This window comes from Engraulis encrasicolus, chromosome 15, assembly GCF_034702125.1.
Source record: "Engraulis encrasicolus isolate BLACKSEA-1 chromosome 15, IST_EnEncr_1.0, whole genome shotgun sequence".
NCBI lineage: Eukaryota > Metazoa > Chordata > Actinopteri > Clupeiformes > Engraulidae > Engraulis > Engraulis encrasicolus.
In genome coordinates this window covers 2,651,807-2,668,745 of record NC_085871.1, presented here as the reverse complement: position 1 = coordinate 2,668,745, position 16,939 = coordinate 2,651,807, and the positions used below count along the sequence as shown (strand labels likewise).

Genomic DNA, 16,939 nt, shown 5'->3' with positions numbered 1-16,939 from the left:
TGGCATGTTCATTCGTACACGACCACACTGCAGATTGCTAGCAGATAATTTATGAATTTGGATCAACCTCTCAGCATTCCCTAACCACCAAAGGACATCAAAATGAGTCGAACATATAATGACGAACTCCAGTATCTTGACAAAATTCACAAGAATTGCTGGAGGATCAAAAAAGGATTTGTTCCCAATATGCAGGTGATGTGAGCAAACGTGAAGGTAGTTCTTTAGCTAGCAAGCTAACACTGCATGACTGGCAAACCTAGTTGACATAGAATAATGTTCAGTCATGTTCAATGTTTACAGATGATTAGAGAGCGGTTTGTAAGGTCAGTAGTCAAAGCATTGTAATTCACAAGTTCAAGATCCGTGAAAGCTATCTAGACAGTGTCAGATAATGCTACGTTCTATTGAACCACAGACATTGTCAGGTTTCAGATGCATTGTCATAATTTCAGATGCACACATTATGAAGGCTGTGTTTTCTTTTCACTACTAGGTTGAGGGAATATTTTACGTCAATGATCCACTTGAAAAGCTGATGTTCGAAGAGCTACGGAATGCATGTCGTGGTGGAGGTATGTCAAGCTGTCACAAACAGCTCTGGTCATCACAAGTTGACAGCAATGGAGTACAAAACAAATGCCTGCTGTCTGACACAATTTGACCATTTGTTCCACTCTTCAATTTAGGTGTGGGAGGCTTTCTTCCAGCAATGAAGCAGATTGGTAACGTGGCAGCCCTGCCAGGAATAGTTCATGTAAGTCACTACCGACATGAGCAGAGAAAATGGATTTTACAGCAGCCAAATATTATGTTTAGGTATTGAAGCTGCAATAGGGAACATTAATTAACTGATTGCTTCAAGTCAGAGGCATGCTCTGTCCATTCAGAGAAAAACTACAAACTTAACAACTAATTAACATAGGGGCGTTACAGGGTAGCCGGTTTGAATACCACCCTTCCACTCCCTACCCTTCCACCTAACCCCACACTGCTTCAGGGACTGTAACCAATACCCTGTACTTAAAATAACAGTTGGATACAAGTGTTAGCTAAGTGTAATGTTATGTATTGTAACAAAAGCTTTTGGCTGAGTGCTCTTTGATCCAAGGCTATGTTATGTTAAAATGGTGAAAAGATTCTTTTCTTGACAAAGTCACTCTATGAAATTAAAATTACTTGACTTACAATTACTTGATCTATCTATCTATCTATCTATCTATCTATCTATCTATCTATCTATCTATCTATCTATCTATCTATCTATCTATCTATCTATCTATCTATCTAATCCAAAAAGCACTTTACAATGACATAACCGTGTTGTGGTCCTTTCCCAGAGGTCCATTGGTCTGCCAGACGTCCACTCGGGTTATGGCTTTGCCATCGGCAACATGGCGGCGTTTGACATGAGTGACCCCAATGCTGTGGTCTCCCCGGGTAAGTACACATTTATTATGCGTTCCTGAGTGGTAGGAACTTCCCAATGTGCCACCAGGAGTCGGCTACTTCCCACCTCAAAGCGTTCCAGCCAGCAGGCCAAACAAACATCAACTATGCAGGGCCAAAAATACCTAGCCTGATGATCATCGACTTTCAAATCTCTTCGAGACTTGGTCTGACCAAGAGCATAACAATTAACGTTTCCCAATCAGCATGGTCGACCCGCCTCCCTAGGTTTGCTGCAGGTTGACTGGTCTCTGACAAAGTGGGTGGAGTTCCCGATTTTTCGGGAGATCAGAAACGATACTTGCATTGCTCTTGGCCTGACTAGGAGCAACGCAGAATGTGTTGCGTCACTAGGAGGGGGTGGCCTGGCAAAAAAATACCTGCCCACCTATCAAAGATGTGAGCTATGTAAATGAAGAGGTGTGAAGTACACCAGGTGCTTTTCATTTTGCAGCATTGCATCAAAAGAGGCATGTCAACACAACTTCATGCTGACAAAGTTGATGAGCTGTTTTGCAATCATTAACATATCCAATTCAACTCTATTTGTCCTCAAAATACTACTTTCTGAGAAATTTGTTGAATAAAATATTTCTATCATTGTTGTGGTGACCTCACGATTTTCAATGTGAGGAACTTGAGCTACTTCAATGTGGCCCCAGCTTGCAACTTGAATGTTAAGCTTCAACAGCTGTTCCAATGCATGTTTTGTGTTAGACCTAATAGTTTTTTATCTAGTGTTTTAGTGGGCCAATTGTTTTATACTGTTTTATGTTTTTTAAGCACCGGGAGCATCTCCCCTTTACAAATTTCGTTGTAGCTGTACAATGACAAGGAAGACATTCATTCATTTATTCATTTCAGTTAGTAAGAGGCCAGAAACAGCTCCCACCAGTTTGGAACACACCATTAGCCCTGCTTCTGCACTCGTCATTGCTCACATGTCTGGCATCAAATCAATTTTTTTTTTTTAAATCTACGCTGTGCAGGTGGGGTGGGCTTTGACATCAACTGCGGCGTGCGTCTGCTGAGGACCAACCTGGACGAGGGAGACGTGCAGCCGGTGAAGGAGCAGCTAGCCCAGGCCATGTTCGACCACATACCCGTGGGCGTGGGCTCCAAAGGAGTCATTCCCATGGGGGCCAAGTAAGTGCTGTGCTGTTTTCCCACTCACTTTACTTTGGGTGACCTCACTTGTTGCTGCCCGGAATTGTGGAATACCCAGTGCTTTCTCTGGCCCTACATGATCTGTGGTGATCTGGGGCAGCTGTGGCCTAGTGGTTAACGAGATGTGCTGAGATCAGAGGGTTGCCGGTTCAAATCCCACCCTTCCAGCTCATTCCATGGCTGAAGTGCCCTTGAGCAGGGAACCTAACCCCACACTGCTCCAGGGACTGTAAGCAATACCCTGTTCTGATAATAACTCTGTCGCTTTGGATAAAAGCGTCAGCTAAGTGTAATGTAATGTAATGTAATATAATAATGAACCGACACTCTGCCACACAACCAGCATCGCAATTTGGTTAATGAACGGGTGTAGTAGCATGCAGTGCCACAGGATCCCCAATTACCTGGTACTTTCCCCCAAAGCAACTTACATTTACTTAAGTAAAGGGTACTGGCATAACAGACCCTGGAGGAATGTGCCTTGCTGAAGGGTGCTGCAGGCATGGATGATATGAGATTTGAATCGGTGAATGGGTTCATGGTATTGCATTACATTACGGTAGCTGACGCTTTTATCCAAAGCGACTTACAGATATTTACAGTGTATTGGTTACAGTCCATGGAGCAATGTGGAGGTAGGTGCCTTGCTCAAGAGCACTTCAGCCATGGAAAGAGGTGTAGGGAGATTTTTGATTAGCATATAGGTCCTTCTCAAATAATTAGCATATTGTGTTAAAGTTCATTTCCCCCCCCATAATGTAGTGATACAAAATAAACTTTCATATGTTTTAGATTCATTGCACACCAACTGAAATATTTCAGGTCTTGTATTGTTTTAATATTGATGATTTTGGCATACAGCTCATGAAAACCCAAAATTCCCATCTAAAAAAATTAGCATATCATGAAAAGGTTGTCTAAACAAGCTATTAACCTAATCATCTGAATCAACAAATTAACTCTAAACACTGGTAAAAGCGTCCTGAGGCTTTAAAAAGTCTCAGCCTGGTTCATTACTCAAAACCGCAGTCATGGGTTAGACTGCTGACCTGACTGTGTTTAACATTGAAGTCAATGGCAGTGGCATTGCATGAGGGTTATGGAAGCCCAGATATCCTTGATGCTTAGCTGTCAGCTGTTTTTTGTTCTTTGATCTGGTGACCCACACTTCCCTCTTCATTATACCCCATAGATTTCTATACCACGCTTAGGTATTTTGGTGGTTATGGACATTCTAATTTGCCAGAAATGAAAGCCCATTGAAAGTCAATGGAATGTTCTGTCTGATGATTTAGAATTTAGAAACCCCACCTACCTTACAATGTAATGGTAATTATGACAGACCTTATTATAATGCAATATCATCCATATGTGCGTGTGACGCAGGGACCTGGAGGAGGCGCTGGAGATGGGAGTGGACTGGTCCCTGAGGGAGGGCTACGCCTGGGCAGAGGACAAGGAGCATTGTGAGGAGTACGGCAGGATGCTCCAGGCAGACCCAAACAAGGTCTCCTCCAAGGCCAAGAAGAGAGGACTGCCTCAGGTAATTGAACAGCCTAACACGATAGGGGGCAGCCCTGGCCTAGTGGTTAAGGAGAAGTGCCTTTCCTCACTCATTGTCTTCTGCAGCTGGGAACACTCGGCGCTGGCAACCACTATGCTGAGATCCAGGTGGTGGACGAGATCTACAACGACTATGCGGCCAAGAAGATGGGCATCGACCACAAGGGCCAGGTGTGCGTGATGATCCACAGCGGCAGCAGAGGCCTCGGCCATCAGGTGGCCACAGGTGGGGAACGACCTCCCTTCTTTCTTCTATTTTCTTTTCTTTTCTTTCTACAGGGCTGACAATCTTTTGTTTCACACTTGATTCAATTTAGACATAATGAACATCTATTAAAAGGGCTGACGGTATTCCAGCTCAGTGCCTGATTTTACGCTTGACAGAGTTTGCTGCAAGAATAGAATGAAGTCATTGGCTTTTCATTTCAAAAATTGTAGAAAGGTTCAGGCTCCAGATTTTCTTCTTCCATCAGGCTTGCTTTCTAGTGTGATGATCTATTTTGCGAGATGGGTCTGTGGTTGGAACTATATCAGGAGGTGGGCTGGGGGGTTACGTCTGCGTTTCTTTTCTTTCTACTGATCTCTACAAAGAGTGCTGTGCTCAAGGGCAGTCCAGTCATGAGCCATGAGTGAGATAGGGAGTGGAGGGGTGGGATTCAAATCTGCAACCCTCTGATCTAAATCCCACTTGACCCCCCTTGACCACTAGGCCACAGCTGCCCTAATGAAATATGCCTCCACAGGGTAAAGCTAATTTACTGTAATCAACTTAAAATATTAACCATGTAATGACTGATATATCACATACTTAATGCTAAATACTATGAAGAAGTGTTTATGGGTTGGAGCTGTATTAGTATAAAGTATCTGTTAACTGTCAATAGTAAACTATTAATTTATGTGCGAATATACACCAACTACTTTCATGTTCTACTAGAATTTGGCTGGTGGTTGGTTTTGAATTCCCATCCCTTGCTTTACATAATGTAATAGTCCGTGCGGCTCATTTCAGGGGTATTGTCAATATTCTATACAATAGCGCTTGGTATTACTGGAAAGGGGACCTTTCAGGCTTTCATTTAAGTCCATTGCTGAATCTTTCTGACACACACAGAGGTCACAGCACTTCATTAAACCAGACATAGGTCACATTTTCTCACAAATGTTGGCTAAACTGTTTGATTTCGTTTATCTCTGTGGCATGAAAGAACGCCAAGGACACAAAATTAGACAACCTCAATACTCGGTGGACTCTGCTGATTCAGAAAATGTATAATATGCCCATACAATTATTTTGTATATGTTTGTTTGGGCCAAAAATTTGACTTGTGTAACCACCAATAGTCTTCAAAATAGTAGCCAATATAGCCGGTCATTAGCTGGAAATATCAGGCCCTTTTTCCTGCCAATGTTTGTGCTGGGTATCACTGGAAAGGGGACCCTTTGGGCTTTCATATTTTAGGCCCTTTCACAGAAGTTTCACAGAAGTAAACCAGTAATTTCTCGGCCCTACCCTGGCCTAATGGTAGAACACTGGTCTACTACGCAGCCGACCCGGGTTCGATTCCGAACCATGCCCTTTGCCGACCCTCCCCCATCTCTCCCTCCCAACTCGATTCCTGTCACCTCCTTCACTGTCCTGTCTCATATAAACGAAAAATAAAGGCTTGAAAAGCCCCCCAAAAATACATAAAGGATCACTCCTGCCAATTTCAATAGGCTGTTGTATGGCTCGCACTACCCTTGACTTGTCAGTACCCGGAGATGCTGCATTTTTTTGGCTCAGCCTTTTCAGAGGTATGAGCTATTCTAATGGGGGCAGATTTTGTTTACATTTCAGGCCTATTCCAAATATTTTCCCAAAAGGTAACACCTGCCCCCATTACAATGACCAGGATCTCGGAAAAGGCTGAAGAAAAAAAAAATCTCAGGTACTGACAATTCGGGTAGTTTGAGCATTACAAATGCATGTTGAAATTGGCTGGCGTTATCCTTTACACCAGTAATTTCTCACAAATTCCGCCTCAACTGTATGATTTCTATTGTCCCTATACCATGGAGCCTTTAAAAGGCCCTAACGATCCTCAAGGCCCTAATGACCTATTTTCTGACCAATTCTGTACTATCTCCTTACAGACAAGCATACAAATGTTGGATAAAAAGAAAAACGAATGAATATGTATACATAGTACATACAGTATGAATGTATGTGCATAAGAATGAATACTTATCCGCTTTGAAATAGGACTGTCAGAAAATGACCAAATTGCACATACAGTTGACTGCTTAATAATAGACCTATTGTCGTGTGTGTGTGTGTGTGTGTGTGTGTGTGTGTGTGTGTGTGTGTGTGTGTGTGTGTGTGTGTGTGTGTGTGTGTGTGTGTGTGTGTGTGTGTGTGTGTGTGTGTGTGTGTGTGTGTGTGTGTGTGTGTGTGCCCCCGCGTGTGGAAGAGATTCAAACTTGATGCCATCTCAAATTTATGTCAAAATTCAATATGGCTGCTACTGTATTTCCCAAAATGGATTACTTTCATGCATTTTTCTCAATACTGTGGGGCCATAATATACTAGCCTGATCCTGACCATCCCATAATACTACCATTTCATTTCGTATTTATGGTCTGCCATTTGTTTGCTCTGAAGCGATTGTAGGAAGCAGGAAGTTTGCACTCAGTTATGGTTTGAAATTATTGGACACCTCTCACCCAATCGCTGGCAGTTACTCAACAACAACATAGCGCAGACCAATGGCTCTGGCGCAGATTTGTACGTCATTGTCAGGAGCGTCCTCCCCCTTTCGCCCCCACGTGGGGGGCGTATTCGATTATTGGCTGTTTTCTGGGGGGGCGTTAAGATCAAAATTCTACTGCTCCAGGCACTCCACAGAGAAGCACGGCCAGACTACAGTAGTGGAGCCAATCCTTTGGTGGAAGTACGTAGGATGGCTCGCGAGGCTAATAATATACTACATAGTAGATTACTTATTTTCAGCACTTTTCTGTTTACCAAAGGTTGACTAAACAAACAAAAAATAAGTTCGATTTTGCTTCCTTGAAGCAGAGAATGGTCCTCCGAGAATGGTCAAATGACACATTGACAGTCAACTGCTGAAATAACTAGGCCTATCCTTGCAATGACGTAAGCCTATAATATTCATTAATGAGTGCGGTACCTTTTTTCAGCATAATTATTTCCTATTGCCTAATGGACAAATGTATTCATTCATTCATTCATTCATTCATTCATTCATTCATTCATTCATTCATTAGATTAGGACAATACACACTAATCAATACATCAGTTAAAAAAACATCAATAGAAATATGTTGGCATTTGCATAGTTGCTAAATGTCATCTGTAGTCCTAAGGCAGGTATCCATTAAAAAAAATACAGCATTACAGAAGACATTTTACCAGAAACACCAAATAGTAAAACAATGTTCATACTATTAATTAATAGGAGCAGGTCTGGAGTGTTTTCTGCCACTGTTTACAGGTCATTTTGAAGATGCTGATGTTGTTACACAGTCTGATATGAGCATGGCTGAACAATAGAAGGTGAATTTCGATTTTGCCACCTTGACATATCCAAAAGAAAGTGGTCAAAAATTGATCAATTACACATATACACAATACTGCTGAAACTAGGGTATCTCAAATTCTCTCCAACATTCAATATGGTAGACGTTTCTGAAACTACAGTATATTACGAAAGTGAATACACCCCTCACAGTTTTTGCAGATTTTTGAGTATATGTTACATATAACATTACAGAAATTAAATTTCTTGTTCACTCAGAAAAAAACAAAATTACAGCCATTAATGTTTGAACATGTACTCACAAAAGTGAGTACACCCCAGATTAAAATCCGGTAGAGAAGGGGCTATGTTGGCTCGAATCGTCTCGAAATGAAACGAAATGAAAAGGGATGAAAAGGGAGGTCATCAGTGTGCGTTTCAACCTTTCTTTGCATTGAACTTTTACATTTTGAGTCTGCATCTGGCTTTAGATTGGTGTGAGATTTGAATGCAATCCTATGGAGAATATCATGATTTGCTTCAGTAGTCATAGTGCCTGTTGACCGCATTCATGCATCCCCAAACCATGTCAGTCCCACTACCATGCTTGGCTATTGAGAGGATACACATTTTTGTGTAAAACTCACTTGTTTATCACCACACATGCTTGACACCATCTAAAGCAAATTTGTTTTTCTATGTGTCATCTCCCCAACCCCCCTCACCATACTTTAAACCCCACGCCCCCCCACACTCAACAGCGCCCTCCCCCTCCCCCCCTCAACAGTGCCCCCCCCACTCAACAGTGCCCCCCCCCACTCACCTCCCCCCACTCAACAGTGCCCTCCACTCACCTACCTCCACTACCCTGGCCTTGCCCCCCACCCAACTGTGCCCCCTCCACTCATATGCCTTTCTGGTTTTATGAAGTGCTGTGACCTTTGAGTGTGTCAGACCGATTTAGTAATGGTCTTAAATGAAGGCCTGAAAGGCTCCCTTTCCAGTGATGCCAAGCAGAAACTTTGGCAGGAAAAAGGCCCAATATTTCCAACAGATGACCTGCATGTATTGGCAATTATTTTGAAGACTTTTGCTGGTTGCACATGTGAAATTTAACGCTCTCACAAACGCATACAAAATAATTGTATGGGCATATTATACATTTTCTGAATCAGCAGACTCCAAAGAGTATTGAGGTTGTCCAATTTTGTGTCCTTGGTGTTCTTTCACGCCACAGAGATAAACGAAAGCAGACAGTTTAGCCAAGAGTTGTTGGAAAATGTGAGCTATGTCTGATTTAATGAAGTGCTGTGACTTCTGTGTATGTCAGACAGATTAAGCAATGGGCTTACATGAAAGCCTGAAAGGTCCCCTTTCCAGTAATACCAAGCGCTATTGTATAGAATATTGACAATACCCCTGAAATGAGCCTGAACTAGACATGCGTCCAAATTCAAAAATGGAATTTAAGGGAGGGGGGTAGTCACTTCAAGAGCCGGAAAAAGGGGTTTCGCTACCACCCCGTGACTGCTATCAGGCTTTTTCTAGTAGTGGGGGATATACAGTGAGTCCAATATGTATTTGATCCCTTGCTGATTTTGCCGGTTTGCCCACTAATAAAGACATGATCAGTCTATAAATGTAATGATAATATGTATTCAAACATGGAGAGACAGAATATCAAAGAGGAATTCCAGAAAATAACTTAAAAGAATATATTTTAAATGTTTTGTATTTCATTTAGGCAAATAAGTATTTGACCCCTCTAGCTAAAGAAGACAAAGTGCTTTGTGGCAAAGCCCTAGTTGTCTAGCACCAACGTCAGATGCTTCTTTTAGTTGATGACAATGTTTGTGCATATAGTAGAAAAGATTTTTGCCAATTTTTCTTTGCAGATTATTTCTAAAACATTAATAGTTTGTGGCTGTAGCTTGGCAAATGGGAGGTTCAGTTCCCTCCATAGAATTACTATAGGGTTAATATTTGGAGACTGTCTAGGCCACTTCACAACTTTAATATGCTTCTTCTTGAGCCACTCCTTCGTTGCTTTGACTGTATGTTGCGTATTATTGTCATGTTGGGAGATCCAAAAATGCCCCACCTTCAGTCTAGTGGTGGAGGGAAGGACGTTTGCACTCAGGATTGCACATTTCATGTCTCCTTCCATCCATTCGTTGACGATGTGAAGTTGTCCTGTGCATTGGCCAGACAAACACCATCAAACCATAATGATACAACTTTAATGCATGATGGTGAGGAGGGTGTTCTTGGAATCATAGACAGCAGTTCTCTTTCTCAAAACACATTGAATTGTGTTAATGCCAAACAGCTGGATTTTGGTTTCATCTGACTGCAGCATCTCCTTATCATATCCTAAACTAGTCTGATGTTCGTTAGCAACCCTCAGGTGGGACTGCACAGGCTTCTTCTGAAGTAGAGGTACCATGTGTGCACTTCAGGATTTTAAACCTCTGCGGCATTAAGTGCTACCAGTACTTTTCTCAGTGATTTTGGTCCCAGTAGCTTTGAATCATTACCTAGTTCATCCCGTAAAGGTCTAGGGTGCTTTCTTTCTGTTCTCATGATTATCAAATCCCTACAAAAGGTCGAATCTTATATAGAACCCCAGACAGACTGATGGGTAGTCATTTTGTATTCCTTACATTTTAGAAGAAATGCATCAACAGTTGGGTCATTATTACCCAGTCTCTTTCTTGTGGCATTGTAGCCCATTTAATCTTTGTTCAGGTCTAAAATCTTGTCCCTGATATAATTTGACCGCTCTTTGGTCTTTCCCATGCTGGTGAGGTTGGAGTGTGACTGATTCACTCATACTATGGACTGATTCTGCTGATTCAATGTGTCTTTTATGCATGTTAGTATGTACAGGTGTCTTTAATTCAGATAAGTTGATCGGAAGTGCTCATCTGGTCTGTGGGCGCGGAACTGTTATCAGTTGGCAGGGGGTCAAATACTTATTTTGCTCGATGAAATAGAAATAAATTAATATATATTCTCTTAAGTTAATTTCTGGATTTTCTTTTTGATATTCTGTCTCTCCATATTAGAATACATATTATCATAACATTTATTGACTGATCATGTCTTTGTTAGTAGGCAAACCAACAAAATTAGCAAGGGATCAAATACTTTTTGGACTCACTGTACCTAACCCAAAAAAATTGTTAGCATTCCTCCCCCCAGATGGCACCGATGGCCAAAATTTGGGGCTCCGGCTCAAGGCCTATAATGGAAATGTTTTGTACCCACCTGTATTTAGATGCTCTGGTCGCCATGGAGAAGGCCATGAAGAGGGACAAGATCATCGTGAACGACCGGCAGCTGGCGTGCGCCCGCATCGAGTCCCCCGAGGGCCAGGACTACCTGAAGGGCATGGCGGCCGCCGGGAACTACGCCTGGGTCAACAGGTCATCCATGACCTTCCTCACCAGACAGGTATGCAGCTACTCCAGACAGGTGTGCAGATACTCCAGACAGGTGTGCAGATACTGGATTGTAGAATATCGGACATTTGAAATATCTAACGGACCTTCCCTCATATAGCCAAACACACACTCCCTAATGGGTCAAAGTGTAGTAAATTGGTCTTTTCTGCCAGCAAAACTTACATTTCACTAGCATTTGACCAGTTGGCTGGTGTTAATTTAGAGCCCTGCTTGTACGCACGGGCCGGGGAGTAAACGCGTGCTCTTTCACACCCCCGAGAGCTCGAACTGAAAGAGAGGAAAAAATAGCCAGCCAACGTGCTGTGCGCAGATCACTAAATCATCAACTCAGTGTGTTTTATCAGCAAAACCGAAGAGGATTTCCCTACTCAAATTGGGTAACGAGGTGATGACTGTAATGGTAGTGCAGTAGCCTAACGGTATCGATGCTTCTGAAATTTGTACCGCGTTGTGTTCCTGCGCTCTCGAAAGTAATGGAATTGACACATTCCGTTGACGCTCTATATGGGCTACACGTTTTGGCCGGTGATGAAAACAGTTAGCCTATAAAGCCCTGCATGCGCTTTCACTTTCACTGGGACTTCTCGTGAGTCCATCGTTCTCTGGAATGTTTAACTTGACCCTCTGTAGCCTACTTGGAGATCCACCACCATTTTTTCAGCAGACGTAAAAGTGAAAGTGATTCGATGCTGCGCATGCCATTGAGTCCCAAACAGTTAGGCTTGACTTTGCAACTGGGCATGAAACGGTTTTGCAAATGCAATGCCCTTTGTTGTGTTCACTGATATGTTGGTAAAAAATAGCCTACAAAAAACAGAATTGTTCATTGACAGCAGCCAGCGTGAGTCAAGTGATTATTGAGAAGCATAACGTGATTGGGGACAACAACGGTGGGGACGAGAGCGCAAGCAATATTGCGTGCTGTTTATAACAAGTTCATTTACATAGGCTATTCACAAATATTTTCAGCTTTGTTCAGTTTCATATTAGGCCTACTGGTGTTTTGTAACTTTAATTAGGCCTATTTAAAATGAGCTATATCATTTACTGACTAATTGTAGTCATTTTTGTCGGACATTTTGCCCGGTCCCATTTTATTTTGCCGGTCATTTATGCATGCAAACGGCCAATGTCCGGCCACAGCCGGCTAACGTGAACCCTGCTCCAGACAGGTGTGCAGCTACTCCAGACAGGTATTGCTACACCAGTGGTTCCCAACCTTTTTCTTAAGGGACCCATGTTTTTACTATTGTAAGCTTTGGTGACCCAACCACGCGAGCGCCCGCACGAGACGGAGTCACAAGATGCCCTCCGTTTCTTAAACTTATTTGAGTTATTCCTCAAATCGTCTTTGGTCAAATATAGAATAAATGTTTGATGTAGCACTTACAATTTGATGTGTCTATGCATTTATTAGTTAAATGCTTTGTCTTTTATTCAACATGGGCTATATATATTTAAAACGAAACCCCTTAAAATCAAGAGGGCTCCGCGACCCCCTGTGGATCTTTGGCGACCCATAAGGGGGGTCCCGACCCATAGGTTGGGAACCACTGTGCTACACTACCCTGATGAAGGCCTAGTGCCAAAACGTCACACAATAAAGTGGTGAAACCATAGAGTAGCACTGTTGCGCTCTTCCTCTGACAAATGCACATATCCTACGCCTGGGTCTACAGACCATCCATGACCTTCCTCATCAGACAGGTACAGTCTGAGTAAAGTAGAACGTTCCTCGCTACACAGGTATGCAACTACACCAGACCGGTACGCAAGATGGATCCTGTATGCACCTTCGCCCGAGTCTACAGATCCTCCACGACTTTTCTCACCAGACGGGTGTCATTTGAGAACAGAAGATTTTTTATTAGGACCAGTTGTGTAGAGGAAATTCCATGTGTTCTTTGGAAAAAAGGCCTTTAAAAAAAAACAAAATTCCAGATGATACTTGAGCCTAATCTCCTTCCTCTCTCTCCCCTCCCAGGCCTTCTCCAAGGTCTTCACCACCACTCCAGACGACTTGGACATGCACGTGATCTACGACGTGTCCCACAACATCGCCAAGGTGGAGGAGCACATGGTGGACGGCAAGCAGAAGACGCTGCTGCTGCACAGGAAGGGCTCCACCCGCGCCTTCCCCCCGCACCACCCCCTCATCCCCGTGGACTACCAGGTGGGAAAAAGTAGTAGTGGTAGTAATAATTATTAATTAATTAATAATAATAATAATAATAATAATAATAACAATAACAATATACAGTACAGGCCAAAAGTGTGGACTCACCTTCTCATTTATGCATTCTATTTATTTTCTTTGATTTTCAGTGTATATTTTCATGGAGGGCATCAAAACTGTGCATGAACACATGTAGAATTATGTGCTCACCAATTATTATCATTCTAGATGTTGTCAGCTGTCTATCCACGTGATGTCAACATGGCACAACCGATGGCCCCACACATTTCATTAAGCTTATTTTTTGTCTCTTCAAGTAAAAATGCCCAGTCAGTCATGTCAATGTTAATAGAGTTTTGAGACCTAAACCTAGTTTTAAACACTTGCCAATACAAGCATTTTACAGACATTTTCTTAATCTGATATTGAGTCACAGCCAGTTACTTGGAGAGGTCAAAGCTGTGTTCGATGGAATCTGTGGCATGGTTTTTCACTTTCACTTTTAGTTTTTGTACCACTGTTTCAACAAGATGTTTGACCAAGTGATCCATTATAAGATCAAGAAAATATTTATTGTTTTGCTTGTATCATTTAAGATTGATTTGACTGACTGGGTGTTTTTACTTGAAAATAGACAGAAAAATAGCTTGTTGAAGTTTGTTGAAACGTGTGGGGCCCTCAGGTTTACTGCATTGATGTCACTGTTTGGCATTTTTTGATATTTTTTTAATAATTGTTTTTATTTTTTAAATATTTTCATTTGTTTGTGAAGCACATAATAATACATGAGTTCATGCACAGTTTTGATGCCCTCCCCGCAATAAAAAAAAGATAATTAATTAAATTAGAAGGTGAGTCCTCACGTTTGGCCTGTACTGTATATGGTTTATTAGGCGTTCCTTCCATTATCCTAACTCTTGTTCTCAACCTGTGCTTGTAGCCTCGCACTTCGCTGACGCCCCGCCTCCATGGAGAAAACAAAGGTTCCCCGCTGTCAGTCTAGCTACAGCAACTTTTGGGGCTTTTTTTCTCCCTTAAACATCCCGTTTGTGCTTTTGCGAGATATTGCATGAAATTTCTGTCTTCAATGGCTTTACCTTTATCGCTGTGTGGACTACCTGGTAGACCGTTTACTTCCAGTGGTCAACTAGCCTCATATGATGTTAACCCTTGAAACCAGGGTTTGGAACTGCTGAACTGAATTCCAATTACAGAGGTGGGGTGGGTGAATGCTGAAGTTTCAAATGTGTTGATGACAATGCCAGATTAAAGAGTCAAAAGCCCATATGGGAAACTCCCATTTGCATTGTGAGACAGCACTCCACACAACAAAATTGCATTAGGCCTCACCCATGCAAGGGGGCAGTGTGGTGGGACGGTACCATGCTCAGGGCACCTCAGTCATGGAGGGGGATGGAGGAGAGGGGCTGCCCTGCAAGTTTCAATGAGCCTTTTACACTGGATTAAGCCCAACATGTTTCTGTTTTTCTCTTCCTGTCAGCTGACTGGGCAGCCCGTTCTGATCGGTGGCACCATGGGCACGTGCAGCTACGTCCTGACTGGCACGGAGCAGGGCATGACCGAGACGTTCGGCACAACCTGCCACGGCGCGGTGAGGATTTATTCACTAAATCACCTCATTACCTTATCACAAAGTGGTACTGCCAGTTGTTTTCTGACACATGGTTACAATTGTCCCAGAAGTGGGATAATGGGGACTAATACTGCAAAACAGAGAGAGTAGCTTCTTGCACCAGTACAAGATTCAATATACTGTTGCCTTATTGCCATGCTAATTGGCTTGCGTGTATGAGTAAGTACATTACTGTGCTCAAAATGACCCATAAAAGTCTGCCAGAAAAATAGGTAGAGCGATAAAGGAGAGGAGAATAAGAATCCTGACCTTGCTTTATGGCATTTTGCAGCAGATACGCTTCCTTATGGTCTCATGCAAGTGGTTTTTCTTACACTGTCAATCCGTCAATGAAACTGCTCTCCTGTCTTTGCTCCACAGGGTCGTGCTCTGTCCCGTGCCAAGTCCCGCCGGAACCTGGACTTCCAGGATGTGCTGGACAAGCTGGCTGACCAGGGCATCGCTATCCGAGTGGCCTCGCCCAAACTAGTCATGGAAGAGGTACTGCAGAGTGCATACGTAGCCCCCTGACACACACCGTTCCACCACTGGAACGTTGTAATAGTCATTGAAAGAAACTTTACTACCATAGTACTACTACACCACTACGACAGTGCACAGGGCCTTTAGTAATATGTTACAACTTGGTCATTGTCATCCTGGTAATGGCTAATTTATAACGGGGATGGTGTTTTAATTCCGGGACATTTGAAGCTAAATCCCATTGCTAGAGGTAGTCGAATGATGACAGTAGCCAAAATTTGGTGCAAATCGGTGCTCCTTGTGAGAAGGCAAATGGCAATTTCAACACGGCCACATCCCTCTGGACTTTTCAGTTTGTTAGATCTCTTCTGTGTGGCCCATTTCCTCAGAGGACAACACAGGATTCTAATAATTATGCGCTCTATAAAACAAAACTACTGCTATAAGTAGTAGTAGCTTCATTGCCACACGTGGCGGGTGACATTTTTTTCCAGTGAATGGAGCGGGAGACATGAAAACAAACTCAATCCAAAGCTCGTTGTAAAGGCTCTCCAATATGATGGCCATATTCATATCCTCGCCACTCGGCAATTACTTTTTTAAACAGCTCCTGACTGTAACAACATTTAAATGCCAATGTCTTGGTTGATTAAAAGGTTCTGATGAAAATGGTAAATCTCACTATTGTTCTGCTTCAGGAGGAAATTCGTGTTGCTTTTTAGTGTGGCGTGTTGTGTCTGATATTCACTTTTTGTTGTAACTGACATGCATTGTATGTTTGCATGGTCTTCTTTCAGGCTCCTGAGTCCTACAAAAATGTTACGGATGTTGTCAACACGTGCCACGACGCTGGGATCAGCAAGAAGGCCATTAAGCTCCGCCCCATCGCTGTCATCAAGGGTTAAAGGTCATTCCCTATCCCTATGGACACTATGGCAACCAAGTCCCAATGATGGCATGGGCAAATGGAGAAGGAAGAGACAATAGCGGCCGCAGGCCAAGAGATGGCGTGGTGTGGTATAATGTGTGGATGCCTTCAGGAAAACCATTGAAGTCCTGTGTGCATCTGTGAAAGAAATGAAATGGAATGAAAGAAAAGCTTCTTCGTGCTGAATGACTCTTCGATCTGCTACGCAGAGATGTTATTTCTCCACAATTATTTTTCCATACACAAGAACTAAGTGCTTTTTTTGTTTTGTTTTTTTGTTTGGTTTGTGGACGCTTTCGTTTTTTTTTCCACCAATGAAGGTGTAGAGGTTGCTTTGAGCCACCATTTTCTGTTGTGTGACAATTGCTAAACTGACATTTGATAAAACAGGCAAAAGGAAGTAGAACAACAAAATCAATAAATAAATGTAACACTAGCTCAAGTGATAAGATATTTTGACTTTGATCCAATGTTTAAAAAATCACATGAAGTTGAATTATTTTGCTTAAAAGGAATAATGACATGTTAAACTACCATTACAATCCCTCTTT

General features: G+C 42.5%; 1 protein-coding gene across 1 annotated transcript; it reads left to right on the top strand.

The window, feature by feature from the left end:
- The first annotated feature begins 1 nt into the window (after position 1).
- rtcb (RNA 2',3'-cyclic phosphate and 5'-OH ligase) lies at positions 2-16,839 on the top strand. Its single transcript, XM_063216806.1, has 12 exons — positions 2-195; positions 497-575; positions 690-757; positions 1,341-1,440; positions 2,439-2,595; positions 4,003-4,159; positions 4,246-4,405; positions 10,982-11,157; positions 13,153-13,341; positions 14,846-14,956; positions 15,359-15,478; positions 16,258-16,839. The coding sequence occupies exons 1-12, from the start codon at positions 103-105 to the stop codon at positions 16,363-16,365; spliced, it is 1,518 nt and encodes a 505-aa protein (XP_063072876.1). The 5' UTR covers positions 2-102; the 3' UTR covers positions 16,366-16,839.
- Positions 16,840-16,939: the final 100 nt, after the last annotated feature.

Coding starts and splice junctions, on each gene's coding strand:
- rtcb (XM_063216806.1), top strand. CDS start 103: ATGAGTCGAACATATAATGACGAACTCCAGTATCTTGACAAAATTCAC. Junction 4,406..10,981: donor CGGCCATCAGGTGGCCACAG/GTGGGGAACGAC, acceptor ACCTGTATTTAG/ATGCTCTGGTCGCCATGGAG. Junction 11,158..13,152: donor TGACCTTCCTCACCAGACAG/GTATGCAGCTAC, acceptor CTCCCCTCCCAG/GCCTTCTCCAAGGTCTTCAC.